A 24570-nucleotide genomic window follows, 5' to 3' on the forward strand; every position below is an offset into this window, starting at 1 on the left:
TTTGAGCTGCATCATCCTTTATTGTATGCAGCAGAATAAATGCTGCTCTTTGTTGTGTCCCAAAGCAAGCTGAAGTCAAGAGCCGAGGACCTCACACTCAAAAAAATTATTCTTTAACAGATTGCCTTTCTCATCGCACACGCCTAGAGTGTTTTTGTTATGCTGTTTTAAGAATACATGCAAGCAGTACCCCCATTGCAAACTATCGTGCATTTATTTAATGCTGTACCTGGTGCAAATAGGATCATAGAAAATACTGCTATAAAAGATTAAACTCTTGCAACTATTCCTATGAAAGCATAGGATACAGTTGCAGCATTGCCCCCTCTTTAAAGAACACATCCTGCGTTAAATCGGGGTGTATCTAAACTTGGCCAAACCCAGACCACTTAGGCAAAACAAGAAGGAAATTGATTCAAACACAACTTTTTCAAGAGATTTGTCAAATCAAGAGGTTTCAAGGTTTACTTTTCTTCCTCTGCTGTTTCTTCAGTGACACATACAGCTTCCATAGTAGTTACCTGAGGTGTCAACGAGTCAGGATCCAAACCTCCCCAACTATCTTTTTTTTTCTTTCTCTCAAAAAGTAATGTCATTCCAAAGCACAACACTGACCCGAAATTTAGTCAGTTTTTAAACGTGAGCTACAAGCAATTCAGGTGGAAGTAATTCAGGCAGCAGAGACACCTGCTCTCCAGTCCACTGTTCCATCCTTACAGATTTTTTAATCTCATTGTCAATGACACTGGCAAGTCTCCTTGCCCTGCTGCTGCTTGATGAAAGGCCAACACTCAAAACTCAGGAAAAACAAACTGCCTACAAGGAACAAAAAAGAAAGTGAAATCAAGTTATCTGCAGCTAAAAGGGAGAGCAGAGGGATACCGAATCATCTGTCTGTCCTTCCACCACCAGTTTAAGCCAACCTAAGGCAGCCCTGCCCAGACACCCTCTCCTTGCCCCCCAGCTGCACATTCCTGTGGCCTCCCTAATTCCAGCACAATATGTAGTCAGTCCGAACAAGGAGCTGATCCAGCAGAAAATTAATTCAGCAAAAACAAATATATAAATGGTTAAAAAGAGATTACTTTTAAAACCGGAACCTGACCTGTGTGTGGATGTAAGTGTTAGTACCAGCATTGGAGAGGGGTGGGGTTGCACATCTGAAGATCCAGGCTGGGGTGGGATGAGAAAAAAACCATCTTTCTCAGGAGGAGCCCGGCTTTAGAACAGCTTAAATTGATCTAGAAACCACACCCTCAGCAAGAGAGAAATTTAGGCAAATACCTGCCTGGTTAAGAGCAGGTTAGAGCTGCTCCTCAGGAAGTACAAAAGATGGTAGAGAGTTTGATCTTAGCTGGGCATCCAAAATGCAACTGCTTAGGTATTGGTGCTTTCATTAGTGGGGAGCAATGGAAAGGCAGCTACAGGGGTGGCAGTTGAGCACCCCCGTCAGCAGCAGTGAGTTTAGCAAGTGCTCTCATGATGCCTAAGGTGGATGTGGCTTCACAGCTTCTCTCCCCCCCCACCATCCTCCCGGAGCTTGAGCCATTCCCAAACATGTGTTAGGACTGAGCTAGGAGTTTAATGCTGGTTCCACCACTACTTCAATACCTCTGTGATTCATTTCAATGTCATGCCTCAGTTTCCCTGTTATTAAGAGGTGCACATGCATGCATACAAACACTCTAAATCACTCAACATGTTTCCCATGCAGCTTTTCTGACTAGTTACCTGCCATTCACGCAAGGATCTTAAACGTAAAGAGCTAAAAGAAGTGCTCAATATTAGTTTCCAGAACAGATGCAGGATCTGGTGCTGGATACTACTAGATGTTGCTCCTCTGAAAACATCAGATGAACCATCTATCAAAAAACCAGCGCTGACCTCCTTTATCCCCTGCCCCTCTTCTTCCTCCTTTGCCTAAGGAACGAATCTTAATGTCAGTGTAAACTTACTGGATATATATATATATGGTGTCTGAAATTACCTCGGGCTGGATTCAGTGACTCAGATAAACCCTTCCATCCCACCTTCCCCTTGCTTTCCAAGTAAAATTTGGGAAGCAGTAGTCTACATTTGTTATCCGAGATTATTATTATTTACTGTTGCAGCAGACATCTATCTGGACTAATCAGGACTGGGGCTCCATTACTGTAGATGGTAGACCCACCGAGTTAAAAAAAAAAAAAAAGTCACTGCTTTAAAAACTTGACAATCCACCCCACGACAGTATTCCACAAAGGCGTGTACCAGAGAGTAGGAGGAAAGGGGAAGGCGAGGGAGCAGGATAATGTAATGGCATAAACCACCCGTGTGCACAGGTTGATGGGTCCAGTCCAAGTAAAGGCTGCTGGTTTTATGACTCTCGTATGATAACTCCCCCCTCGGATTTCTAATGCTTCTCCATTAACTCTCCCCACTGCCAGTTGGAAAAGGTGACCTGGGGCTCTATGCACACGGCCGTACATGCCTACGTGCGTGAATATACAATCATCACATTTAAGTAATTTAGTGCTGTCGGTTTTGTCGCGGACAGTCTCTCCCTATCATCTGTACTGCTTTAAAAAAAAAAAAAAAAGGGGGGGTGGAAGGGAGGCAAAAGGCATGTCCGCGTACGCGTGTTTGTGCAGACACACGGTACACTTGCATCTTTAAACTCTGTGGGAGTTTGGGCCCCTTCCTTATACATAAGCCACCGTCCCTCCTGGGGTGTCTTCTCCTTAATTACGTTCACGTTAATTTAGGCGCTTGGGACCGGCTCACCCTCTCCCCCAAGCCAGCAGCCTCCACAAACATCCTGAAAAGCAACCTGATCAGATGTTCCTCCTCTAGGCAGTTACAGGGATTTTTCTCTCCCAAGCGGTTTGGAGCGGGCGAGCGAGAGCGCTTGGGTTTTCCAGCCTGCTCCTCCCACCAGAGACAACCTCCCGCTGCCTCTCCGCCGAGCACCACTGCACACACGGCTCCGCCGCGGCGTGCGGGACGCGGGCAGACCGCGCCGCTCCCGCTCCCGCCGCCGCCGGGGGAAGCGCCTCGGGCCGCCGCCGCCGCTCCGTCCATGGGCCGGGGCCGCTAGGCAGCCCCCGCCGCCGCCGGCGGGCCATGAGCGGGCTGCGGCGCCTCCGCGGGGGCTGCCGGCCGCCGCAGTGAGTGCGGGGCCGCGCCGTCCCTCCGCGCCGCTCCGCGCCGCGCATGCTGCTGGGGCGCGTCCCGCGGCGGGGCAGCCCCGCGCCGCCCCTCCGCAGCAGCGGCAGCAGCAGCAGCAGCAGCAGCAGCAACAGCAACAGCAGCAGCACCAGCACCAGCAGCCGCCGCCGCGCCGCGATGCCGGCGGCGGGGCGCGGGCAGCCCGCCTCCTGGCTCCTGGTGCTGGGCGCCGCCGCCCCCGCCCTCTGGTTGCGCTGCGTCCTCGCCGACTTCACGGTGGACAACGAGGTGCACTCCAGCTTCATCCACCGGCGGCTGCGCGGCCCCGAGCGCCGCGAGATGCAGCGGGAGATCCTCTCCATCCTCGGCCTGCCGCACCGCCCGCGGCCCCACCTCCACGGCAAGCACAACTCGGCCCCCATGTTCATGCTGGACCTCTACAATGCCATGTCCGTGGAGGAGGGGGCGGCGGGGGCCGCCGCCGAGGAGGGCGAGGGCTTCTCCTACCCCTACAAGCCCATCTTCAGCACCCAGGGGCCGCCCCTGGCCAGCCTGCAGGACAGCAACTTCCTCACCGAGGCCGACATGGTCATGAGCTTCGTCAACTTGGGTGAGTGCCTGCCCTCGGCGAGGCCCCGGGGCCGGAGCCGGGATGACCGGGCGAGGGAACCGTGCCGGGGCGGCGGGGGGGAAGGCCGGAGCGGGGCTCCGGCCACCAACGGGAGGGCAGGGGCTGGTGGCGCAGGTGGCCCCGGCGGGGACCTCCGTCCCGCGGCGGGTCGGATGGGCGGCAGCCCGCTGGGGCGAGGAAGGGCAGGTAGCGGCCCTTGGGAAGGCGGCCGCTCTGCGAGGCGGTGATTAAATGGCAGCAACGTGGAGAAGGGCTCCGACTTCCCGTCACGGCATTTGGACAGCCACAAGCTCTCGCCACGCTCCACCCCGCGCGCCGACACACTAAGTTCTTTGTCGTCTTCTCCCTTTGATAGTCGCTTGCCACGCTTCAGAAATTGGATTTGCAGGTAGGAGCAGGATGGGACGATTAGCAGGTCTGTTCCGCATCCCGCACCGCCAAGGAAGACGCGAAACCGGGGCAGGACCACGGGTCCCGGCACGGCTCCCGGCAGCGGGCTGGCGCTGGTGCGGGATGCAGAGCCACCAGGGCTGCCTAGAGGGATAGTTCCCTGCGGCATCCCAGCACCGCGCTCCCTCGGCCAAAGGGACCGAGCTGCTCGCACGTGTTTTTCCTAATGGCTTGAGAGGGATTCCACAGTAAATCCTTATTTACTCCTGCAGCTTTTTCTGTTGACCCCGGTTTATGCAGCTAACTCGCCTCTTTTCACAAGCACATGTGGATGGGTTTATGCAAATGATAGAAAGTTGGCATGCTTTGTATGCAGCTCGCTAGGCCTCTCTAATTGGATGCCACGGCCCAGTCTGATTTCTATTTGCTTGCTGTAGATTGCACACCCGTGTGGACTGACTTGGCTGGATTTGAGTAAAATGTTGTCGGGATGAGCATTCTATTTTAAATATATAATTATAGACCTGGTTCACTCTATCCATTTTTAGACCTCGTCATGTGCAGCTCGGAAACCACCACACGTACAGATTGGGTGCCTGCAAGTTCGAGACAGAATCTGAATGGTATTTCCAAAACAAGATCAACTCAAACTTTGTCCCAAACAAAGGGACACTCAAAGAGCAAGAGGAGCCCACCTCTGGCACATAACCCGCTAGGGATTACAGACACCCCCATCGCCAATAAATCCATTAACACCTTTACGGATGTCACTGTTCTGGACACTTCCACTGTCTGGAACTTCAGAGGCAACAAAGATTAAATCACCACCTAAATCACCACCTCTCTAATCCCTGCGCTTTAACTAACTGAAAAAGATCAGTAGCTGTGAAGGCTCTGTGACACACGTTAATAATTATTAGACACGGTAGCCATCCCGGCACAATTCTTGCGTGATAGGGAGACGTGGGACGCTGTGGGAGATCTCTAGTTTGCGTGAGCTGCACCTCCTTATTAACTACCATAAGCTTCACAGCGGGAAGCTCTGAATTACATCTGGCCTGGGGGCTGCGCTCTTTCAGAGCGCTGGTGCTTTCCATTTGGAATTACAGTGTTTGTCTAATTGCTGCTAGACGCTTAAGCCGATCAGCAATGATACGTTTAAAATCAAATATTTGAGCAGCCAAAAATACCCATGGCAGTCAAATACTTGACTTTAGAGATAAGAGTGATCTTGCTAACATTGTTCTCTGTGGTTCTTGGGTCATACACCATGTACAACCACAGCGCAGGGAGAGTCCCGAACAGAAGACAAAGGATGTTGAAATAACGATAGCGAAATTCACACTTCTGTTTCCGTTTCGGTAGAGAGGAGAGAACCTTTATGAAACATGTAAGTACCTAATGGAAGGGAGTTGAGCTCTGGGGAAGCAGCTCTGCTCGTCGGGTGTAGTTATTTACTGCGTAACTTTCATCAGTGAAACTGCGGCGCTCCCGCCCTATGCTTCCTACGTAAGGAAAAGTCACCTTTGCGGCCCATGGCAGTTTTGCATGAAAGGAATTAATATCCCCGGTAATCAGGTCCCTGATTATTTTAAATACAAAGGAGCGGCATGGATCCATAAACTGTGAAATAAAAATTACATTTTGGATATGTCTGTTTCTATGTGAGAACTTTTTATAGAGCAGGTTTTACCTGTATAAACTGTACATAATCAATAATCGATGTCGCGATGTGATGTGATGACTACAGTGAATGTATTCATTCATTTCAACCTGCTGGGTTCTGTAGTCGGCTTAGAAATCCAAAAGTGTTCTTTGTGCAAAATACTTAATTACCATTTTATTTAATTGCTGTCAGCATGGTCAGCGAGCAGTAAGAGCGCAGGCAAAATCCAATAGGTTCTAAGAAGGACAGGTGGAATTATTACCAGCAAGGCACATTTCAGAGGTTTATCTGTGCTGTTTTGTTCCCTTGTCAACAGTGCATGCCAGGACGAGTTTAAAAAGGACATAGATCTATAATAGCTTTCTTCATCACGGTGCACACCTTTCATCCCATTATAGTCATCGGTCTTTCATCTTTATAGGACAAAGACAGGCTTGTTTATGGACGTTTTAATGAATTAGACCAGCCACTCGCTCCCGTATATAGTCAAGTACAACACCTGCTTTGATATGAAGGTGAAATTAGAAGATCTATTGTAGAACTGATATTTTTTTGGAGACTTTCTACAATGATCCCTTTTAAAGCAGAGCTGAATTGCTAAATGCAGACTGTAGTAAACTGTGTCCTAGTTTTGTAAGAGATACTCTGTGAGCATTGCATTTCACAGGTAGGCTTTTATTACTATACTAGAGCCATCACAATGTGGAAGTGTCACAGCATAATAAAGTTTCACCTTAGAATGGAGGAAGTAAAAGTGAGTAAAGAAATAATACTTTTAAATTTCAAGAAATAAAACATGTTATTCCAGGCTTCCAAATGCTAATCTACAAAACCACTTTTTTGCTTTATTAAAAAAATTTCGTTGCTAGATTTACTGGGCTACATAGTAAAAAAAACCCAACAACAAAACTCCCACACATTGATTCCTATGGAGATACTGTGTATATTTATTCCTGAGAATTTATACTAGGTATTGGTAGGGAGGAACCAGAATACAGGTGCTCCATTTCAGGGTTATGTTGCAGGGAGCTTTGTACTAAGCATGTAATGTTACTGTAAAATCTTGACAATTAATTAGATTTAGATTTATAACCAGTTAATTCACAGGCTACATTTTGTCTTAGCTTACACCTGTGCTAAGATGGATGGGGAATGGATTTGTGTCAAGAATGAAGTTACATGTAAATTAAAAGAGAATTTAGCCACAGTGGTCTAAGTTAGTCAGTTAATTACTGGCTAATTTTATAAAATTTATTACTATAATTTCAGTATTTGGAATTTCATTTCAGATCCTGTCCAAGTACAGTTTACAAACTGATCCATTTTAGGAACTGAAAAAATGCAAAGCATTTTTTGCACAAGTTTAATTTCAAGTTTATAAACAGCAACTAAGGAGTAAACATCCTCTAGATTACTTAGACCCTCTCTTCTAAAAATAATTGAGTTGTCCTTATGTGGGTAATCTTGCCTTGGTAAACAGACTTGCTTAGAATATTTTTCAAAAGAGTCGGCACAAGTGATATGCAACTTGTTAATTTGTCTCGTGGTTGATTAGAAAATGAACAACATTGTTTAATCCTGGCAAAAAATGGGGGGGGGGGGGGGAGGGAATTAGTCATTCTTGGAAGGAGCACATGAAAGTGGCTTTTGTTAATGTAAATCAAGAAGCTGAAGAGCCCCCAAGTTTCCTTTTATTTCATACCATCTGGCTATCCTTTTTGTTGACAAGTGTTTGGCATAGAGAACCATCTCTTTGCCCTTTAATAACAGGCTTTAACACTGTAGGGTATTAGAAAAAGATTCTATAACAGTTAAAAAATTTCCTTCGGGGAATACTTTATAAAGTGAGCACGGGCTGCAGGCATTTGCAGCTGTAACCTGGCTTGTGTTAAAATTTGGAAAGGGCTGCCTTGCATTCCAGCTCACTACAGGCCTTCACTGGTGTACAGCCAAAGGTTAATATAGATGTCACACAGTTTTTCTTTGGAGAGCCTCAGATATAAGAGTACGCGTACAGCTGTGTTTTTAGTAACCCTTTCATAATCACTTCTTTTAAACCTCATTTTCCTGCTTATATAAATCAAAGATTTTCAAGGATATTTGACCTGGATTTGAACTTATTTGATCTTCACATATTTCTCACTTGAAACAAAGCAGATTAAATGCTAGCCCTGGATGCCTGGTCATGATCACATGGTTCGTCCATACATTAGGCCAAGCCCTCAGCTTTTTTTTTTTTTTTTCTCCTCCACCTAGCGCTGCTATAAGCTCTCAAGCCTCAACAGGTACATCCTGTAATTGTTTTGGACAGTATGGATATATGCAACACTTGGTGGTATAAGATTAGCTAAGGTAGAAAGCTTGCAGCGTACTAAAGGTAGGAAGTACAATGACCGTGCAGCAAGTAACCGGCCGGTATTCTTTGAATGTACAGACCTGTTCTAGAGAGAAATTAATTCATTTTCTAATTTTCAGGTGCAAACCGGCAGAGCAGAACAGGAACTATTTACCTCCGCCATAGGGGTGCGGTGGTAGCAGAGAATGGAGCAGCCGAGGACAGATGTCCTCATGCAAGGCAAAAGCACATGGAAATTGTCCCCAGCCACTCACACGCTTCTGCGGTGGATTTATCCCAGAAGCAGGGTCTTTCCTCCGCTCCCACACAGGCTGTCCCGGGGAGGTGAAGTCCCCTCCAGGAACTGTAGTTTAAAAGGCAAAACCCAGCGGCATGTAAAGTGCTTTGAAGGAGCCAAGCCTTGATGGCCAGATCTTGTGATGCTTGTAACAGGAGTTAGGCACAAGTGAAGCGTACAGGACCTGCTCCCACCCGAGCTCTGCTTGCCGTCGGTTTTGCTTGGGTGCGTGTGTGTGTGTGTGCATCCCCCCGTTGCTCCTTTGGCAAAGGAGGTTTAATGGCCTCTGGGCAGGCAGCATGAAACCAGGCATTACGTTTTCAGCTGTAAATAAGCTTGAAACACATTTTCGGGGGGGGGGGGGGGAGATGTGCGAGAGAAGGTTACATAAGTGGTTGGAAACATTAATTAAAAAAAAGATTATAACTATTAAAGCCTAGTCAGGACTGTTGACAGGCTTCTTTTAAATAGGACACTGCAGTGTTTTAGTTTAATACATTCTGGCAGTGTCACCGGGGTTAAGGCTAATACTGGGATGTGTGGATCCTGTCATGTTATTGTCAGGAGGAATGCAGGGATTAGGTTTAAAAGTGGTGGTGGGTGAGCGGTGCAGCTGTGTACACTTATTATAAAAGATTTAAGTCCCACTGGTAAAATCAATATATTAAATTGCAAGAGCCTCTGTTTTTAATTAGTTTAAATCAAATATACTGTTAGTGCCATTATAGCTTCTATCCTTGGACCAAGCGAGGAAATGCTAATATTTATACGGAAACTGTTAATTTGTGGTTAAAATGATAACACATTTAGTTTTACGCATCTAAATTATTCTAACTCAATGAATACCAGCAAGAAGTCACAAGGATGGATGACATTATCTGAGCAAGAACACAAGTAAGAAAATTTTGATAGCACGCCTGATAAAGAGACTACCTGTTGATGCACAGCATTAAGACACCACGGTATTTTAAGCCCTTTCCAGTGGTACAGTCCTGCACTCTGGGGCCTGCATCAAAATATTCATGTGAATTAACTATAAATATATTATATATATAAAAATAAAATATGCTATTATATGTATAAATTTTTTCTCTAAAGGGAAGGAACTTCTAAAGAAATGAGCAAGCTTTTTATATTAGTTTCAGGATGAAGATTTTCATTCTACAACTGTTTGAAGTAAATGGGACTAATCACATGGATAAAGTTCTGCACACACATGTGTTTGGAAAATGGAAACCCAAGAGAAAGTTCTTGGCTAAGTCTTCATTGGTGTAAATTGTCAAATTTCTACTGAAGCTGGCCCTATGGTCTCATTTATACAACTATACGTCCAGAGTAATTCCCATAAACTCCTTCTTGATTTGCACTATCACAGTTGAGAAAAGAATTGGGCCAAAGAAATGCCCCTGTGTTGAAATAATGAGCATGCAGTAGTTTCTGCTAGAGCTTCAAACAGTTTTCTCTCCTAGTCTGGAAATTGTTTTTGAGGGAGGTTTACTTTACTGCAAATAATCAAAACACGAACTACCTCCTATTAGTCACTGCCTATCATTATTAGCCCAATCCATGTTGTTGAACTACAGCTGAATTCCCATCTTTGCAACAAACAGAATTTAACAAATAATGTTTGACAAAAATGTGAAACTGATATTTCTTAATAAAAGACATATTTCATATGGAGAAACTTCAGTGATGAAAGATTCCTGGTATCAAAATATCTGAATCACAGTACAAATAAACAGTGTGTTGTAAAGACCGCGGGGCCAAATTCCGTGCTGGAGTAATTCCACTGAAGTCAGTGGAGTTGTGCCAGGAGATGAACTGCCATCTAGATTTTTTTGGTGTACATGTGAAAAAAACAGAAGCATTTAAGATTTTGTCGGTAAACATCTTTGCCAAGAAAAACGTTGCAGGTAGCAAAGCTTGAATCGATTCAAATTCAGATACCTCTTTCAGAAATCCTTATTTTGTTGATGAAAAATACAAAGTTCACCAAGAGCCCCTTTATTTGGGTATACGTTGTACAATTCCATTATTTATACATAAATTTATCTGATACGTTACAACAGGTAACGTAAGAGGATCTTGGGTGTGAGCTCATATGTGCAAGCCCCACGATACTGTGCCATGCACTCTCTTTTAAACAGTTGTGTTGACTACATCTTGAAGTCAGTGAAAATCCTTTAGTGATCCAGATTGAGTGGATTGAATTAATGGCAACTTTGAGACTACAAGTTTTAGTGTAATTGCTTTATTGTCTTGGAACCAAGATGCTTACAATCCAGTTCCTGTGCAAACATGTTTAACGTGTGTTAATGTGTTTCAAAACCAGACCCTCTCCGCAAAATTCTGCTTTTCATTAATTGACATCAGTAGCACGGTACAGTATTTCAAAGCGCTGGCCAAATATAAACTGTGTTTCTAATTTCCTTACTTTCCTGTGTTTGGAATGCCAATGTTAATTTGTTCCCATGGAAGAGTGAGAGCTGCCAACCACAGTTTTATATAAATGGCTTTACAGTGCAGGGCTGCCAACATTAAATGATACTTAGGAATTTTCATGACATTTTGTATTTAATGCTTGTGTGTGTATGTGTGAGAGAAATAGAGAGAGATATATGGGATGTTGAACAGCACAGCCACTGATGATCAAGGCAGATGTTGGAAGAAATTTATCCTTTGAGTAGCTGTTACTTAATGTTTCTTCTCATTTAAGACTTTTTAATAATCTATCAGATATTACACAGCATATGCCTTCTGCCTAGAAAAAACTATTTTGCAGTGAATTTTGTTGCTAACTATCCAAACAGCTCTGTGGTTCCCCCCACCTCCCACAATTTCAGTTATTTATTAATAGATGAGCAGGACTTTTGTTTGTGTTGCTATTCTGATCATTATGAACAAGATTGTAAGAATGTGATATTACTCAGCATGAGAAAATGTGAAAGGAGAAAAAGCTGCCACAACTCAGGAATAGGGGGATTAACCGATTTTCATTAAAACTGCCAACAGATAATTTTTCTTTAAAAGAATAGGAGTAGCTAGATAAAATCATTTGCTTTCTTAAAGAAATTCAAGCATTAACATAGTTTCTTTAGTGGTATGTACTATCTTTGTACATGAAACAAATATGAAATTCCCTTTAAACAGATTTATTTTAAAGTGATGATGGTGAAAACACAGTCTGTTTATGTATTTCTCCTTTTATTCCTGGAGGATATTCAAAATACAAATTGTTCATGTTTTAGTAGATTCCTCTTAATGAGTGCTATGGTTTATCTCTCAATTTTCCCATTTTATTGGAACAGGTGCAACGTCTGCCATCTGTGCCAGCCCTGCGCTATACCAACAAACAAAGTGTTGTTTTGGTTCGCTGGCTTTAAAAGTCTCCTGAGAGTAAAGAAATGAAAGAGAAAGAATTTAGAAAGTGCCTAGTGAAGGAACGGCACTTCAAGTAATGTGCTTTGTCACTCAAGTCTTCCCGTAAATTACCTTAAACTATTTCTAAACTGTTTGAAAAATTTTATCCGTAGAGTATTAAGTTTCTGTTGCATCTCAGAGGTCCCGTGCTATTCTTTATCATCTTTATCCTACCGCAGTAGATTCCAAGTTAGACTTTTTTGTTGTCAGGTTGAATTAAATTTTACAGGAGTAAGAATTCCTTTTTCCTTGCCTTAAAGTAGACGACTTGTAAATTTTCAGTTTTTCACTGTTTCTGATTCCAACTCATTTAAAAGATACTGCAAATAGCCATCCAAGTTTAAACAAGATTATGTTGTAATTAGGCAGACAAACTCATAATTATTTAAGGGCTAAACCAACAACAACCCTTTCAGGTTCATTTTGACAGTGTTTATCCAGTGTATCTGGAAAGGCTTACAATTAAAGTGCCTGAAGGGTGGGGATGAGATTTTTCAGCATGCAGTCAGTGCTATCGGGTCCACCTGGCCTGGGAAACTATGCAGGCTTTGTAGTAGAGAAAATCCTTTAACTTAGATCTTCATGGCAAGCTCTTAAAAGCTACCTTCCTTTAAGAAAAAAAAAAAAAAAAAAAGAAGGGAGGGGGAGAGGGAAGGCACTGCTTCCCTCTAAATAATAATTAAAACGAGCAAGTGCCTTCTTAGGCTCTTTAGGATGAGGGAACACTATCAGGCTGATTGGGCCAATAATCTTGCAGTGCATCCCTTTTTAGAGTTTTGCCTGTTGTGCGCAACTGCCTTTCAAATGAGCAAAAAGTTTCCTCTCGTTAGGCTGCAACCTCCCAACGCGCGATGCCTGTCTGAATTACACCTCCACGCAAACCCACTGATGTCACCGGGCAATATCCTCAGCTGGAGCAACCTGGCCCAAGGCCAGCCCAGCAGTGAAGTCACCACAGTTGACACCATCTGAGGAGCTGGCACAGTGTCTGTACCAAGTTTGGGGGGGCTGTAAATTTTGACTCCGTTACTGGAGCCACTGAGCCAAATCCTGCCTTCACTGGCACCGGTGGGAGTGCCTCGGTCCTCTGATTTTACCAATTGTTCTTCCCACAGCACAGTGGCAGTAAAACTTTTTAAGAGAGACCAGAAGAACCCTGGGAGAACTACTAAAAAATGCTCATAAAATAATACAGCATCAGTAGTTGGGAGTTATAATTCTGATGGAGAGACAGGTTTCTTGCTGAGCAAGGATTAGGAACAGGGCTGGTAGTATTTCACTGCTTGTGTACCTGAAACGCCCATTGACTTTCATGAGTCCTTCAGCACCCCAAGGGGAAGCAAGTTCAGCTTTATCATTGAAATGGAAGATTAAAAATTACTGTAATTTAGAAACTCTGAATTCTGGTGCTTACAATTTAGTAGTGTTCAAATACTTTTATATCGATATTTTAACAACAATTTATCTACATCAGCCAAGTATCTATAATGCTACAAATGATAATCATTCACCACTAACAGGAATCAATTCCTAATTGTATGTGTTCTACCCACGTGCTCGATGCTGCTCCTCCCTTGGTTCTCAAGGTTAAAAATTAATTGCTTCTATCACTAAAAATATTCTGAACATTTTAATCTTGCTACTTTTGTTTATTACTGTGAAGTAATTATAATCCCACAGGGACTTTTTAGATGTTAATAAAGAGTACTGCACATCACTTTTGCTGAAGCTTGTGTGGCACTATAAACATCATGCTGAGTTTAAGTTCCCCTTTCTGACCATATCCTTAAAACATCCAGCATTTGTTTAAGAGAAAGGAGGGGATTTTTTTTTCTTTTTAACAAAAAGAAATAGAAAGAAAAATAAAAAGAAGTAACTTTAGCCTCACAATCTGCTAGCTACATAAAGCAGTAAATGTTCAGTTGAGACAGGGAAAAACCAGAACTGCTGGAGATTGGTTGTTTCCTTTTGGAGGAAACAATAAATGTGCCCACTTGTATTTTAACAACATTACTACTGGGCCCCCTAATTACACAAATATACTTGTAATAAAGTGCAGAAGAGAAGAGCTGAAAAAGAATCATTCAGCACAGATCTTTCTCTTCAGCTCGAAAAGAAGGGTTTGAGTAACCACTCTTTTAAATCTTGGCCCAAATCAGAAGATGAAGATATTTCAGCACTATGTGATGAATCATTTGTCTCCCGAGACAGGTGAAAAGGAGAAGCAAATCAGACATGTGGTGTAAAACTTCTCTCATTGGTGTGAACAGAACTTTGACCTCTGAATACAATAGTTCCTGCAACTCAGTGGCATGCATTATAATCAAATTACAAGAATATTAGACTCCATATCCACAGAAATATCTGACCGTTACGCTACATTAAAACCTGACACAGGGAATACAGAAATACATAAAAGAATCCAGAATGATGAAGAAACACGTTCAAGCAAATGCCAAATGTTTTTTTAGAAAACAGTAACTGTCATTTTGCTCATTAGTCCACAACTGTGAGATGAGGACTGTTACACTGAAAAATCTCAGTCAGTGTGTCTAATATGCTGAGAGTCTTTCCTCCCCACATTGGCAGTCGTAGCCCAACAAGAGAGTAGCGACTGGTAGGCGAGAGACCGAGCTGGAGAAGAATGATCTGTGTTCCAGCTCCTTGAGTGACACTTTCATAAACGCCATACTCCCATTTCTGTGCTATTTTTAACAGTTGCACGCAACAGGACGTGAACTGCGTTCCCTTCATTCATACCAAACCGATGTGAGGACGCGAGGGTGTATTACAACAGCTCATGTTTTACCCCAGAAGTGCAATTGCAAAATTGTGTTTGAAGACACACAAACCCAAAACAAAACAGAAAATGCTGTTGTTAGGGGCTGACTCAGGAGGCCTGGATGGCCCAACCCTAGTGAGAGGCTCAGTGTCAGGAATCCAGCCCTGCGATCCGCAGTGTGGTATGCAGGGCTAGGTGCTGCTGATGTCACCGATGGACTTATCTTGTACCAAAAAAAAAAAAAATTCCTCTTGTATAATAGGGATCGTGGGTGGGAATTAAACTGAAAATAAATCTTCTCCTAACCTTCAGATGCTGTTACGCCTGGGGCGTTGGCCACCAACGTTTCAAGTGTAAAGGGGACAGACACATCCTCGCACTCTATACGTGCACATATATATGTATATAAAAGTTCCCTGAGGACATTTCTGAAATAATAGTTTAAACTTGCCATCGCTCTAAGACACTAGCATTTTGCATCTACCAATGGAAATATATGTGGATGTCATCGACTCACAGATCTTTAATATTCATAGATCTCAGGCCCACATACCAAGTTATTACAGGAATAAACAGTCCCCTGCCTGTTTCTCAATAAAAATAAATGCGTTGCACAGCAAACATTCCTAGAAAGCAAAAAGATTGTACCAATAAGCTACGAGTCCCTTCACAGGCAAAAGGACAGCGAGTGGATGTGCAGCGGTTGGCAGCGAGGATCATTCCCGGGCAATGACCTCCTCTCCCGTTCCCGTGTCTCAAACCCCCGAGGCTGTGCTCAGTGCCCCACCTGATCTCAACTATCTTGGCAGCACAGAGGAAACACGATGATCTCAAAGAAAAATGTGAAATAGGTCACAAAGTCCTACTATCTTGAGGAAGGGCACTCCGGAGTATCTTTTTAAGCAGTAATTGAAGTCTCTAATCATTATTTTCCAAAATGTTTCCTCCCACCCCTCCAAACACTGTATTTCTATCTAATAATCCTGGCTTATAAACTGTGTTAATATCCCTGGACCTCCCACGAACAGAACACCTGAAAAATATGCAATAGATGTAACAACACGGCTGCAAGAGGAGCTCTGCTCTTGCAGGGATTTCCCCTCCAGGGCAGATGGACCTTTCCCCTGAATAGTTTGTTGCCCCCTAATCTCCCAGCACTTGCCTGACCCAGAAAGGCACAGATGTTTGTTATTGCATAGACAAGCTCAAAAGGTCCAGCCAATTGCAGTCTTACGGCACAGCTCGGAGTGTATACATTCCAAGTTGAAATTTTGCTGATTACAATCGAAGGCTGAGATTCTTATCTGATGGCCGCATGTCTGATATCCACAGGTTATTTTGTAATATCCCACAAACTACTTTCTCAACAAAACCAGAATCTGGGATTTCAGCTGAGAAATCCAGCAAGTCATATGGTCTCCAACCTGGAAAACTGGTTTTTGAATTATTTTCCTTTTATCACAGTAAACCACAAAAAAGGCTTGATTCCCTGTGCCTGCGACTCCCGCTGTGTTCCTCCCAGAGAGCCTGTGCAGGTGTAGACCCACACTCCGGAATATCTGGGGGATGCTGGTATTGTTGTGGCAGTACAATATTAAAGGACGATTAATTAGATATATGTTATTTATTTGGGCAGCTGTTCAGTAGATGAAAGGAAGTCTAATGCAAATGAAATGAATAAGTCTTAAGAGGCCAATGTGCAGTCACTTTTCCACTCATGTCCCTTAGCGTGGCTGGGACAGAAACGGGCACATTCCTTTGACAAAAATGAGGCATCTGAAGATTCCATCAGCTGAACTTTCTCTTTCAAGTGTTGCCAGTAGATGCACAATATATACATGTGCTTTTAAAAGACTTTTATTTTGAACTCAAGATGTGAATCTATGGTATTAACGAAAGCAGAACAATCCTTTATTTAGCTGCACCTGCACCTTAATGCCTAATGAGTTTAGTCTGATGGAATCCAGACCTCAGGAAGGATTATAAATTCTCATTTGATTTCATTTACTTCTAAAATACCTTAAACCAGCTGTACCAGTCCAGAATCCAGTCCTTCTTTCTATATCAGTTTTGCAAACGTTGTTGAATCTTTCTCGGTATTAAGTAACTTTATGCTATATAGTAATGCACCAATAGTAATAAGGAACAGAAGGCAACTTGAAAAAATCGTGTAGTGGAAGATAATTAGCAGCATATAAGCTTGAAAAGCATCAGTTTATGAGCACAACTTTCATAAAGTTCTTCATGCTCTGGAAGTAAGAATTGGAAAAAACTGAAACTAAGTTGGTAGGCAATATCCTTTCTCACTGGCCCAGCGTAAGGCAGAGGAGTCTGACCTTGCAATTGTGGATGAACATGCTCTCCAGGGCATTAGTGGTACGTTTAGCCATTTCTGTCTGTTTTGTATAAACACATCAGAGACGCTTGGGCAGTGACTTTCCCAAGATTACTGACTCAAGCTGTTTATTATGAACAGTATCTAATTTATCGAATACGTTTGAAGCCTTCTTAGTTTGCCCCAGTGTAGTAACTGGAATGCAAGAGCATAATTTGATGCTGCCACATCTCTGCATCATCAAATCCTTGCATCAAAGAGTTACTATAACATGATTTGTTTTTTCTCTGCATGTCCTCTGCACATGCCTTCTTGCAGATTAGGGTGCCTGTGCTGCAGGCTTGTAGCTTCCTGCAGAGATGCTTAGTCCTTCCCTTGGACAGACTTCGGGGTGTGAGCAGACACCCTCAGAAGAGCAGGGAAGCTTGCAGTGCTGCTGCCCTCACCCTCCGAGGATGAGCACCCTTCCAGACTACCAGTCACTAGTGGGCTATCTTCCTTTACCTGAGGTTAGGTTAGAGCTGCCTAAAACCACTATGGGTAAACTTTCTTGCTGATCTGAAATTTGGTCCAAGCTGAAGAAGAACTGTTTCACACTTGGAAGCTTTCGAGAATGACCTGGATCTTTTTATTCTAAAATTTGCATTTCATCCCAAATAGCCTATTTTAGGTTTCCCTGTAGTAGTCTCCCACGCTGCCTCTTACCTTCCCTGGATGAATACGTTTTTTCTGACCAGATCTGTTCAGCCACTTGTCTCTCCTTCCTTGGGCCTGGGGATGTGTTTCCATTTGCTCAGCACCGTGTGTACTAGCAGACAGGGCAGACTGCTGGTTTTTGCATCAGTGATCTTTTGAGAGGCCTCCAGCCTCAGAGCAGGTTGCAGGAAGCACCTTGGGCCCCATTTGTCTGCTGGTTGGACTGGGGGATTATTTTTCTCAATGAACCATATTGTAACTAACTTTTCTCCCTCTGTGCTCTGCAAACTCCTCCCCGTTGAGACATCCATCGCCCTGCTTTCTCCTCTAGACCCGTACTACCCTTTTCTGTGCCGCAGCTCTCGCCTCGGTCTCCACCGTCCTGACCCTCATCCATGATTCCTCCCCCTCCTCCCCAGGCTGCCACTATCTCCTTGACCCTTGGATGCACTGGCAAAACGTGTGACTTGGAGTTCACACCTAACTCTGGCACAGCTTCCCCGGCAAGTTGGCCTCACCGGATACAACTCACTGATTTCACAGCACCAGGAAAGCAGCCTCGCTGTCCCCTGAATTACAAAAAGAGAGAGCGAGCCGTGTAATGTAGCAGTCATCTCTGTTCAAAGAGGGAAAAGAAAAATCTATTCCTGCATCTTCACATACCTCCCACAGCTGCATGCAGAGGGTTTAGGGGATGTATTAGACAGCAGCACGCCTCTGCTCTTAGGCTGTGTTATTCCACGCTATACATTACGGTGCAGACAGAGAAAAGAAAGCAGGAGTAATGATGACCTTCTGCCTGCCATTTTGCTCACTGCTCAGTTTGACTACAGGGACATTTCTAGACGAGGGTGTAGAGAAGAGCTAAGATTGCCTTTGGTGGGCAGGAAGCTTTGCAGCTGCCTTAGCCTGCCCTGGGCAGCCCATGGTCCCTGCAGGGAGCTGCAGGAGTCCTTGGCTCGGAGCTGCTGTCCAGGTGCATCCCCATCTTTCAGATACCCAGAGACACAACAGCCCGAATCTGTTGGTGGTGCACTCTGTGGAGGGTAAATACCAGCCTCAGTTAACCTGCTCCCGGTGACAGCATGAGAGCTTGAGACATTTCATGATGGCCACAACGCTGGCCAGTTGGGAGGACATAGAAGGAGCCGCATTTTGCAGCATCACCACAGTACCCAGCTTGCCTCTGTCTCTCCGGAAAAATGCCATCCCCAAGGTGCTGGGAAAGGGAGAGCTGCCAGGGGCAAATCCCCAGGTCAGCACTGTCCTGGGTCCCCCCTTCCCAGTGAAGCGGGGAAGAGAAACAAGATTTGAGAGGCAGATGAGGGAGGCCCTGCAGGAGATTTCCTTATACTGGATTCCTGGAAGATGATGGTAGAAATAGAGGGAGTCTGTCTAAAGGAACAACTTCATGAACTCCCATTTATTTCTTTCCCCTGTCATCCCCCCGTTTCTCCATTCCCTCACACCCCCCAAATCCCGCAGCGATCCTAAGTGCGTTACAGCGGCTGCAGGTGGATGGCAGCACTATGTGCTGCCGTGTTTCACGTGCAAAGGCTGTGAATAAGGTATTCTGAAGAAACACAACTCTTCCCTGCTTATTTAACTTTGCTTTCCCCAGATACACACACAGACACTGCAAACTCAGCATCAGGATTCGCACCACGATCGGTCTGTTTACTATTAGGAGAGTTTCATGTTCACAGAGCAGTCCCACGTGTAAATTTTTCACAATACCTTTCATCTAGTCCGGCTCTGATTTCAGCAGAGAAACCACAGCGTAAATGGGTACCAATCAGGGCACACTTGGAAAAGAAAATGGATTACCTGTGCATAACCTGCCCAGATAGTTAATGGATGTTCTTTAAGGAGAAATAGTTTTACCATCCAGCATTGCCTTTAAAGTGCCTGCAAAGAAATTCCGGCAGGGGAACGTCTTCAAACGCAGAAGGCAGCATGCACGCTTCTCTCTGTTCTTTCCCTCCCAGTTACTATGTTTCCCCTTTGCCGTCTACCGTCCTAAGGAATTTTAACTTAAAAGTCGCCTGGGTGACACATGGGGTGAGAGGATGTGGTGACTCGCAGCATCCTCTCATCCCCCACCGCGTTCCTTGGCAGCATGGTTCCCAGGGAAGCAGGTGGCTCCGCATCGCTCTCCGAAGCCCTGCCTGAAGTGGGTACGGCACTAACCCTAACACTGGAAGAACATCAGAAAGGGCCCAGGCGTTTTGTTAGAGAAATACCAATTTCGGCCCTGAGCAGTCCTTGCTAGCTGAAGTTTAACTTGGTCAGGAAGAACTTGCTGCTGCTTCGGAGATAATTAAACCCATCTTCCTTCAACCCGCTGTTTGTACACGCACAATGATACCATTGTTCAGAGTCATGCAACACATATGCTGACATTAAAGTGTTTAATCTTGTAGTACAGTATTCCATTATTTTTTGGACATCTGTACATGATAGAAAGGGTACGTATTAAGGGATTTGTTGACAAAGAAATGGCTAATGCTGATACATGTGTGGACTGAAAGGATCTTTCCAAGTTGTGTTGAGCAGTAGGGAGAGTGCTCCTTCCCAGGCCCGAAGCCTGGCACAGATGTGATATGCACTGTTGCTATTACCACTTTTCAATTTATAACAAGGAGTCAGTGTTTAGAAGAATTTTGGAAGCTCCCTGCTGGGTTTGTGGCTAGGTGGTCTTGCTGGCAACACCACCTTCATGCTGAAAGCTGAAAAAATGAACTGATGGCTAAAGGAAGAATATTAACTCCAGAGGGCTTTTTCCCCCCCCCCCCCTTTCGAAGCAAAAATGCTTACCCCAGATCACTTTGCAGAGTGAGCACTAAAGAATTTTGACCCCCTCTGTTTCTAACCTCTGGGGTTGGGAATTGGGATTTATGGAGCCTGGTTTTCATCTCATTTGAAACTAATGCATTAGTCCTGCTTTCCACCCGTGGACGGGGCAGGACTTTGCCCTGCCACACACTGAATTTACCATGCAAGAAATAGCTTATCACCTTCACCTCCCTTTACCGGGCTGTGAAATGGGTACATGAGCACTGAGCGTCTGGGTGCAGGTTCCCTTCTGCTGAGCGCTGCCTTGGCTCAGAGCAGCCCCTTCTGCAAAGGGCAGACAGGGGCAAGACCATCAGGCCAGGGCTTTGGCAGATGAGCCCAGACCCCCCCCAGATGCCTGGAGGTCCTGGGCCTGTGGCTGAAAGACAGACTGTGTTTTTAGAAGTGGCAGGATGATGACAGTTCCTGGTGATGTGATGCATTAATGAGTTATAGAAAAACCACCGACTATTTTTCTAGTAAGCTTATCTCATAGACCAAAATCAAGGGTGCATTTGTTTTTCCTTAGGTTTCTCCAAAAACCTGCAGTAGCTTTCAGATGAGTTTGAGAGCTGCAACTATCCAATGTAAAAAAGCCCTCCAAATACTGTTTTTATCACTCTTAAAAAAAAAAAAAAAAATCCCATCACACAACCCAGGACATTTGCTCTGCTCCATTTATGGGACTCCCAATTTATATTCTTTAACTGTTTCTTCAAATATTTCTTTAACTGCTGCTTTAGCTGCCTAATGTCAGCATGTAAATCTTGTAGCTGAGAGGATGAAGCAAATGAAAACCAATCACAGAACTTTACATTCCCAGATTCTTACCATTATAAATTTACTGCCACTGCTCCTGTAACTCTTGCTGTCAAGCACAATGAGGAGGGAAACATGTGCCCTAGCAGACTGTGGCCTAGCATGACATTATTGCAATCTTTATTAAACTCCCTCTTTTCCTCAGAAAAGTATAAGGACTGACCTTGCACTTCTTGCTCAATCGGGAATCCTGCTGAGCCCAGTAGGCTGTTTCAGCTGCAGAGACCACTGGATCCTTCCCCTAATTGGTTTCGTCCTTCTTGAACCTCACTGACATAAGGAGAAAAGGCCTATATTTCATAAGTGACATGGGTTTATCCACCAATTTAGAGACAAAGAAGTGCAATTTATAGAGGGAACATTTAATGCCTGTTAATTAGAATCCCATCGAGAGGTCTCAAATTTGGCATCCTGAAGATCTACAGCGCAGTTTCACAACCGCTGCAAGCCCAGAGCCCAAGGGGTGGCCCTGCCCTCCCTCCCAACGCGCGGGGAGGTCCCCGCTCCTCCTCCTGCCACTGCTGCTCTTGGGGCACCCGCGGCGACGGGATCCACCTGAAAACTCATCTGGGGAAGGGAAAATTACTTTCCAGTTGAATCCATTCCCCAAGGGACACAGCAGGGTGAAGCAATAGATAGGAGTTGGACTTTCCCTTCGGAAGCAGTAACATATGTAGGCTGAAAACGCTCGTGGACCCCAGGCAGAGCTGGTGGTCCCAGGGCAGCTGGTTTCTAGGAATCTCGTGCTCTACGCTGAAATGATCCAAGAGAGTTTCTGAAGTTTTGGCTTCTATTTTAAGGGGTGGTGATAGAGGGAATTAAAGGTAAATTTTCTTGGAAAATTCAAACAAGATTTTGCACTGCTGGATGAAAACAGTGTAACTCAAAGCGTAGGTTTTTGCTCTTTCATGAAAACACTAAGGCTAAAATCAATCCACTGGCTCACGGGACAAGCCAGCCGGCCCTCAGCCATCTCTGAAGAAATAGCACTCATTTTCTGTAGCTCTGCAGCTATCAGAGGGAAAGCAGGTAAAGATTTTCCTACCCGCTAAACTCACCTACACAACTTCTTCAGTCCCTGGGGCCAGGCAGACACAGGTAGACTCTGAAAACCTGTTAGACCTTGATGCCAGAGTGTGGCAGATTTCTTTTGGCATCCAAATCTCTGAGGGCTTTCTTAGGCAACTGCTGATGGCTGAGAGGCTGAGGTGAGGGGGTGTTGTCTTTTGGAATCTATTTTCCTTCGACTTATCTTTCAGTCTCAGGAATTCAGGACCTTTAATCTATTTGAGATTAAAGTCCTTTACAAATCCCTTCTGGCCTTTTTTGGGAGTAAAGTAGTTACAGACACCCTACTGCACATTCCTTTTGGTGCTTTTTTTCATTGTAAATGAGAAACAAGTAGCACTCTAATTGTTGTGAGCGCTACAACAAATTAGACAACTACTCTTAAAGTGCCTTATAAAAACAATTAACATATTATCAGGTGAAAGTGTTAATAGGAAAACTTAAGTTTTTACTTGTTTAAATATTCAAAATATATTCCAAGTGCATCACCCAAATGTGCCAGGGAGGATGAGGTACGGAATTACTGAAGCTTTTCTAGTTTGGCAGCCTGAGCACAGAATCTATTCATCTAGTGTTTGCTTGTGAAAAAAAGATTTTTTACGTCTTCGGAAAACAAGAGCATAAAAATACTTAGGTAGGTAGATTAGCAAGAGTAAGGCCTCCCGTGAAATCCATTGAAATTAGTGGAAATATTTCTATTGACTTCCCTGGGGTTTGGATTAGCTCTTTAACGCTCCAGTATTAATTATTTTTTAACACAGTCATTCTTGGAAAGTTATTGCTGTGATTCACTGGTTCTTTGCTTGGCACATGGAGTTACTGATTGACATTGTGCTACTGCACTTGGTACTAAGGTTAAAACAGTATGGTTTCTTTGGTATGTGTAGAGAGAAATAATAACTACTGCAAGCTATGCCTCAACATAATCTTTGCTGTCATGTGACATGCCTTGCCCACCATCAATCCATATTTACAAAACCAATGGTCCAACCAATGTTTACAGAATTAGCTCAGGCCAGCTTTTCACTTACCGGTAGGAATTTACAAAGTAGCTGAAAATAGTTGGGGCTCTTATTTCTAGTCTCAACATATTTTGTTGTGAAAACAACCAAATGTGGGATCAGTTCAAGTTTCCCAGCTTTATGCTGATGTGTCATTTGCTTTAGAAGTTTGGGTACCCAGGGGTGTTAAACCAGGATCACAAGACTTTCTGTCCAATGTTACTTTTTTGGTACTGGTTTCAACTGTTATTGCTACAAGTTCTAGCTGTACCTACGCTTTTTCATCCCTGCATCTTAATGTTTTCAAGTTTTGTAGCTGAAAAGAGTACACTTTAGGACGTGTCACAAGTACCAGGGATTTGTTGACATTTTATCTCCAGCTTTCCCATATTTTTGCATCTGATACCTGGCTACTTCACACCTGAGCACATGTATCTATCATGTTTTCTTTTAACCATCCCTCCTGTTGCACAACTATGCTGTCCTGCCTCCTCTTGCATCACCATAATGCCACAACAGAGTCAGTTTTGAGAGACAAAAGACTTCAGAGAGATCAGAGCCCTATCTGTATCAGATAGATGAGCGCAGTCTGTGCAGCATTTAGATTGTAGACAGATAGTCAAGGCCAGGCTTTCAAAGATGCTGAGCTTACTTGCATATTTGCAACAGAGGTGTGGCAAATTTACTGATAACCACTAACCTAAGTACTTGTTTTGTTTGGATCACCTTAATAGTCCTGCACACTTTTTGGTGTCTTGCTTATTTTCTCATGAATCTGTTGTCTGCCTCCACCCTACAGCTCTCAAGTCCCATCGTCTTGACCTTTCCTTTCCCAAAGGACTCTGGCAAAGGGAGTGCCTGGTGATCCCCACCTACTGTAGCTATGATTTACTGCCACACTCACCATGCCCAAGAGTTATTTTGCACCAGCAGATTTTGAGCCATGTGTTAAACTAGGTCATAATTTCTCTACAGTGGTTGTGCCTCCAAAATGGGAGACCACTTCTAGAAATGAGAAGAGAGGTGCATTTACACATGCATCACCTGTAAGTGACTTTGGATTGTTTCTTTAGGAGAGGAAATCCACTGTTTTCACACAGCTAAGGCACACAGTCTGTTTCATAGCAGAATTATTTTTCAAGGGTAT

General features: G+C 44.1%; 1 protein-coding gene across 1 annotated transcript in view; it reads left to right on the plus strand.

Annotated features, from left to right (window-relative positions):
• Nucleotides 1-3045: 3045 nt before the first annotated feature.
• Nucleotides 3046-24570, plus strand: part of BMP7 (bone morphogenetic protein 7) — a 48114-nt gene continuing 26589 nt past the window's right edge. Inside the window, exon 1 of the mRNA XM_052786886.1 lies at nucleotides 3046-3757. Within this exon, the coding sequence (XP_052642846.1) occupies nucleotides 3193-3757 (565 nt within the window). The 5' untranslated portion in view covers nucleotides 3046-3192. The remainder of the gene's footprint in view (nucleotides 3758-24570) is intronic.

This window comes from Harpia harpyja, chromosome 1 (assembly GCF_026419915.1).
Source record: "Harpia harpyja isolate bHarHar1 chromosome 1, bHarHar1 primary haplotype, whole genome shotgun sequence".
NCBI lineage: Eukaryota > Metazoa > Chordata > Aves > Accipitriformes > Accipitridae > Harpia > Harpia harpyja.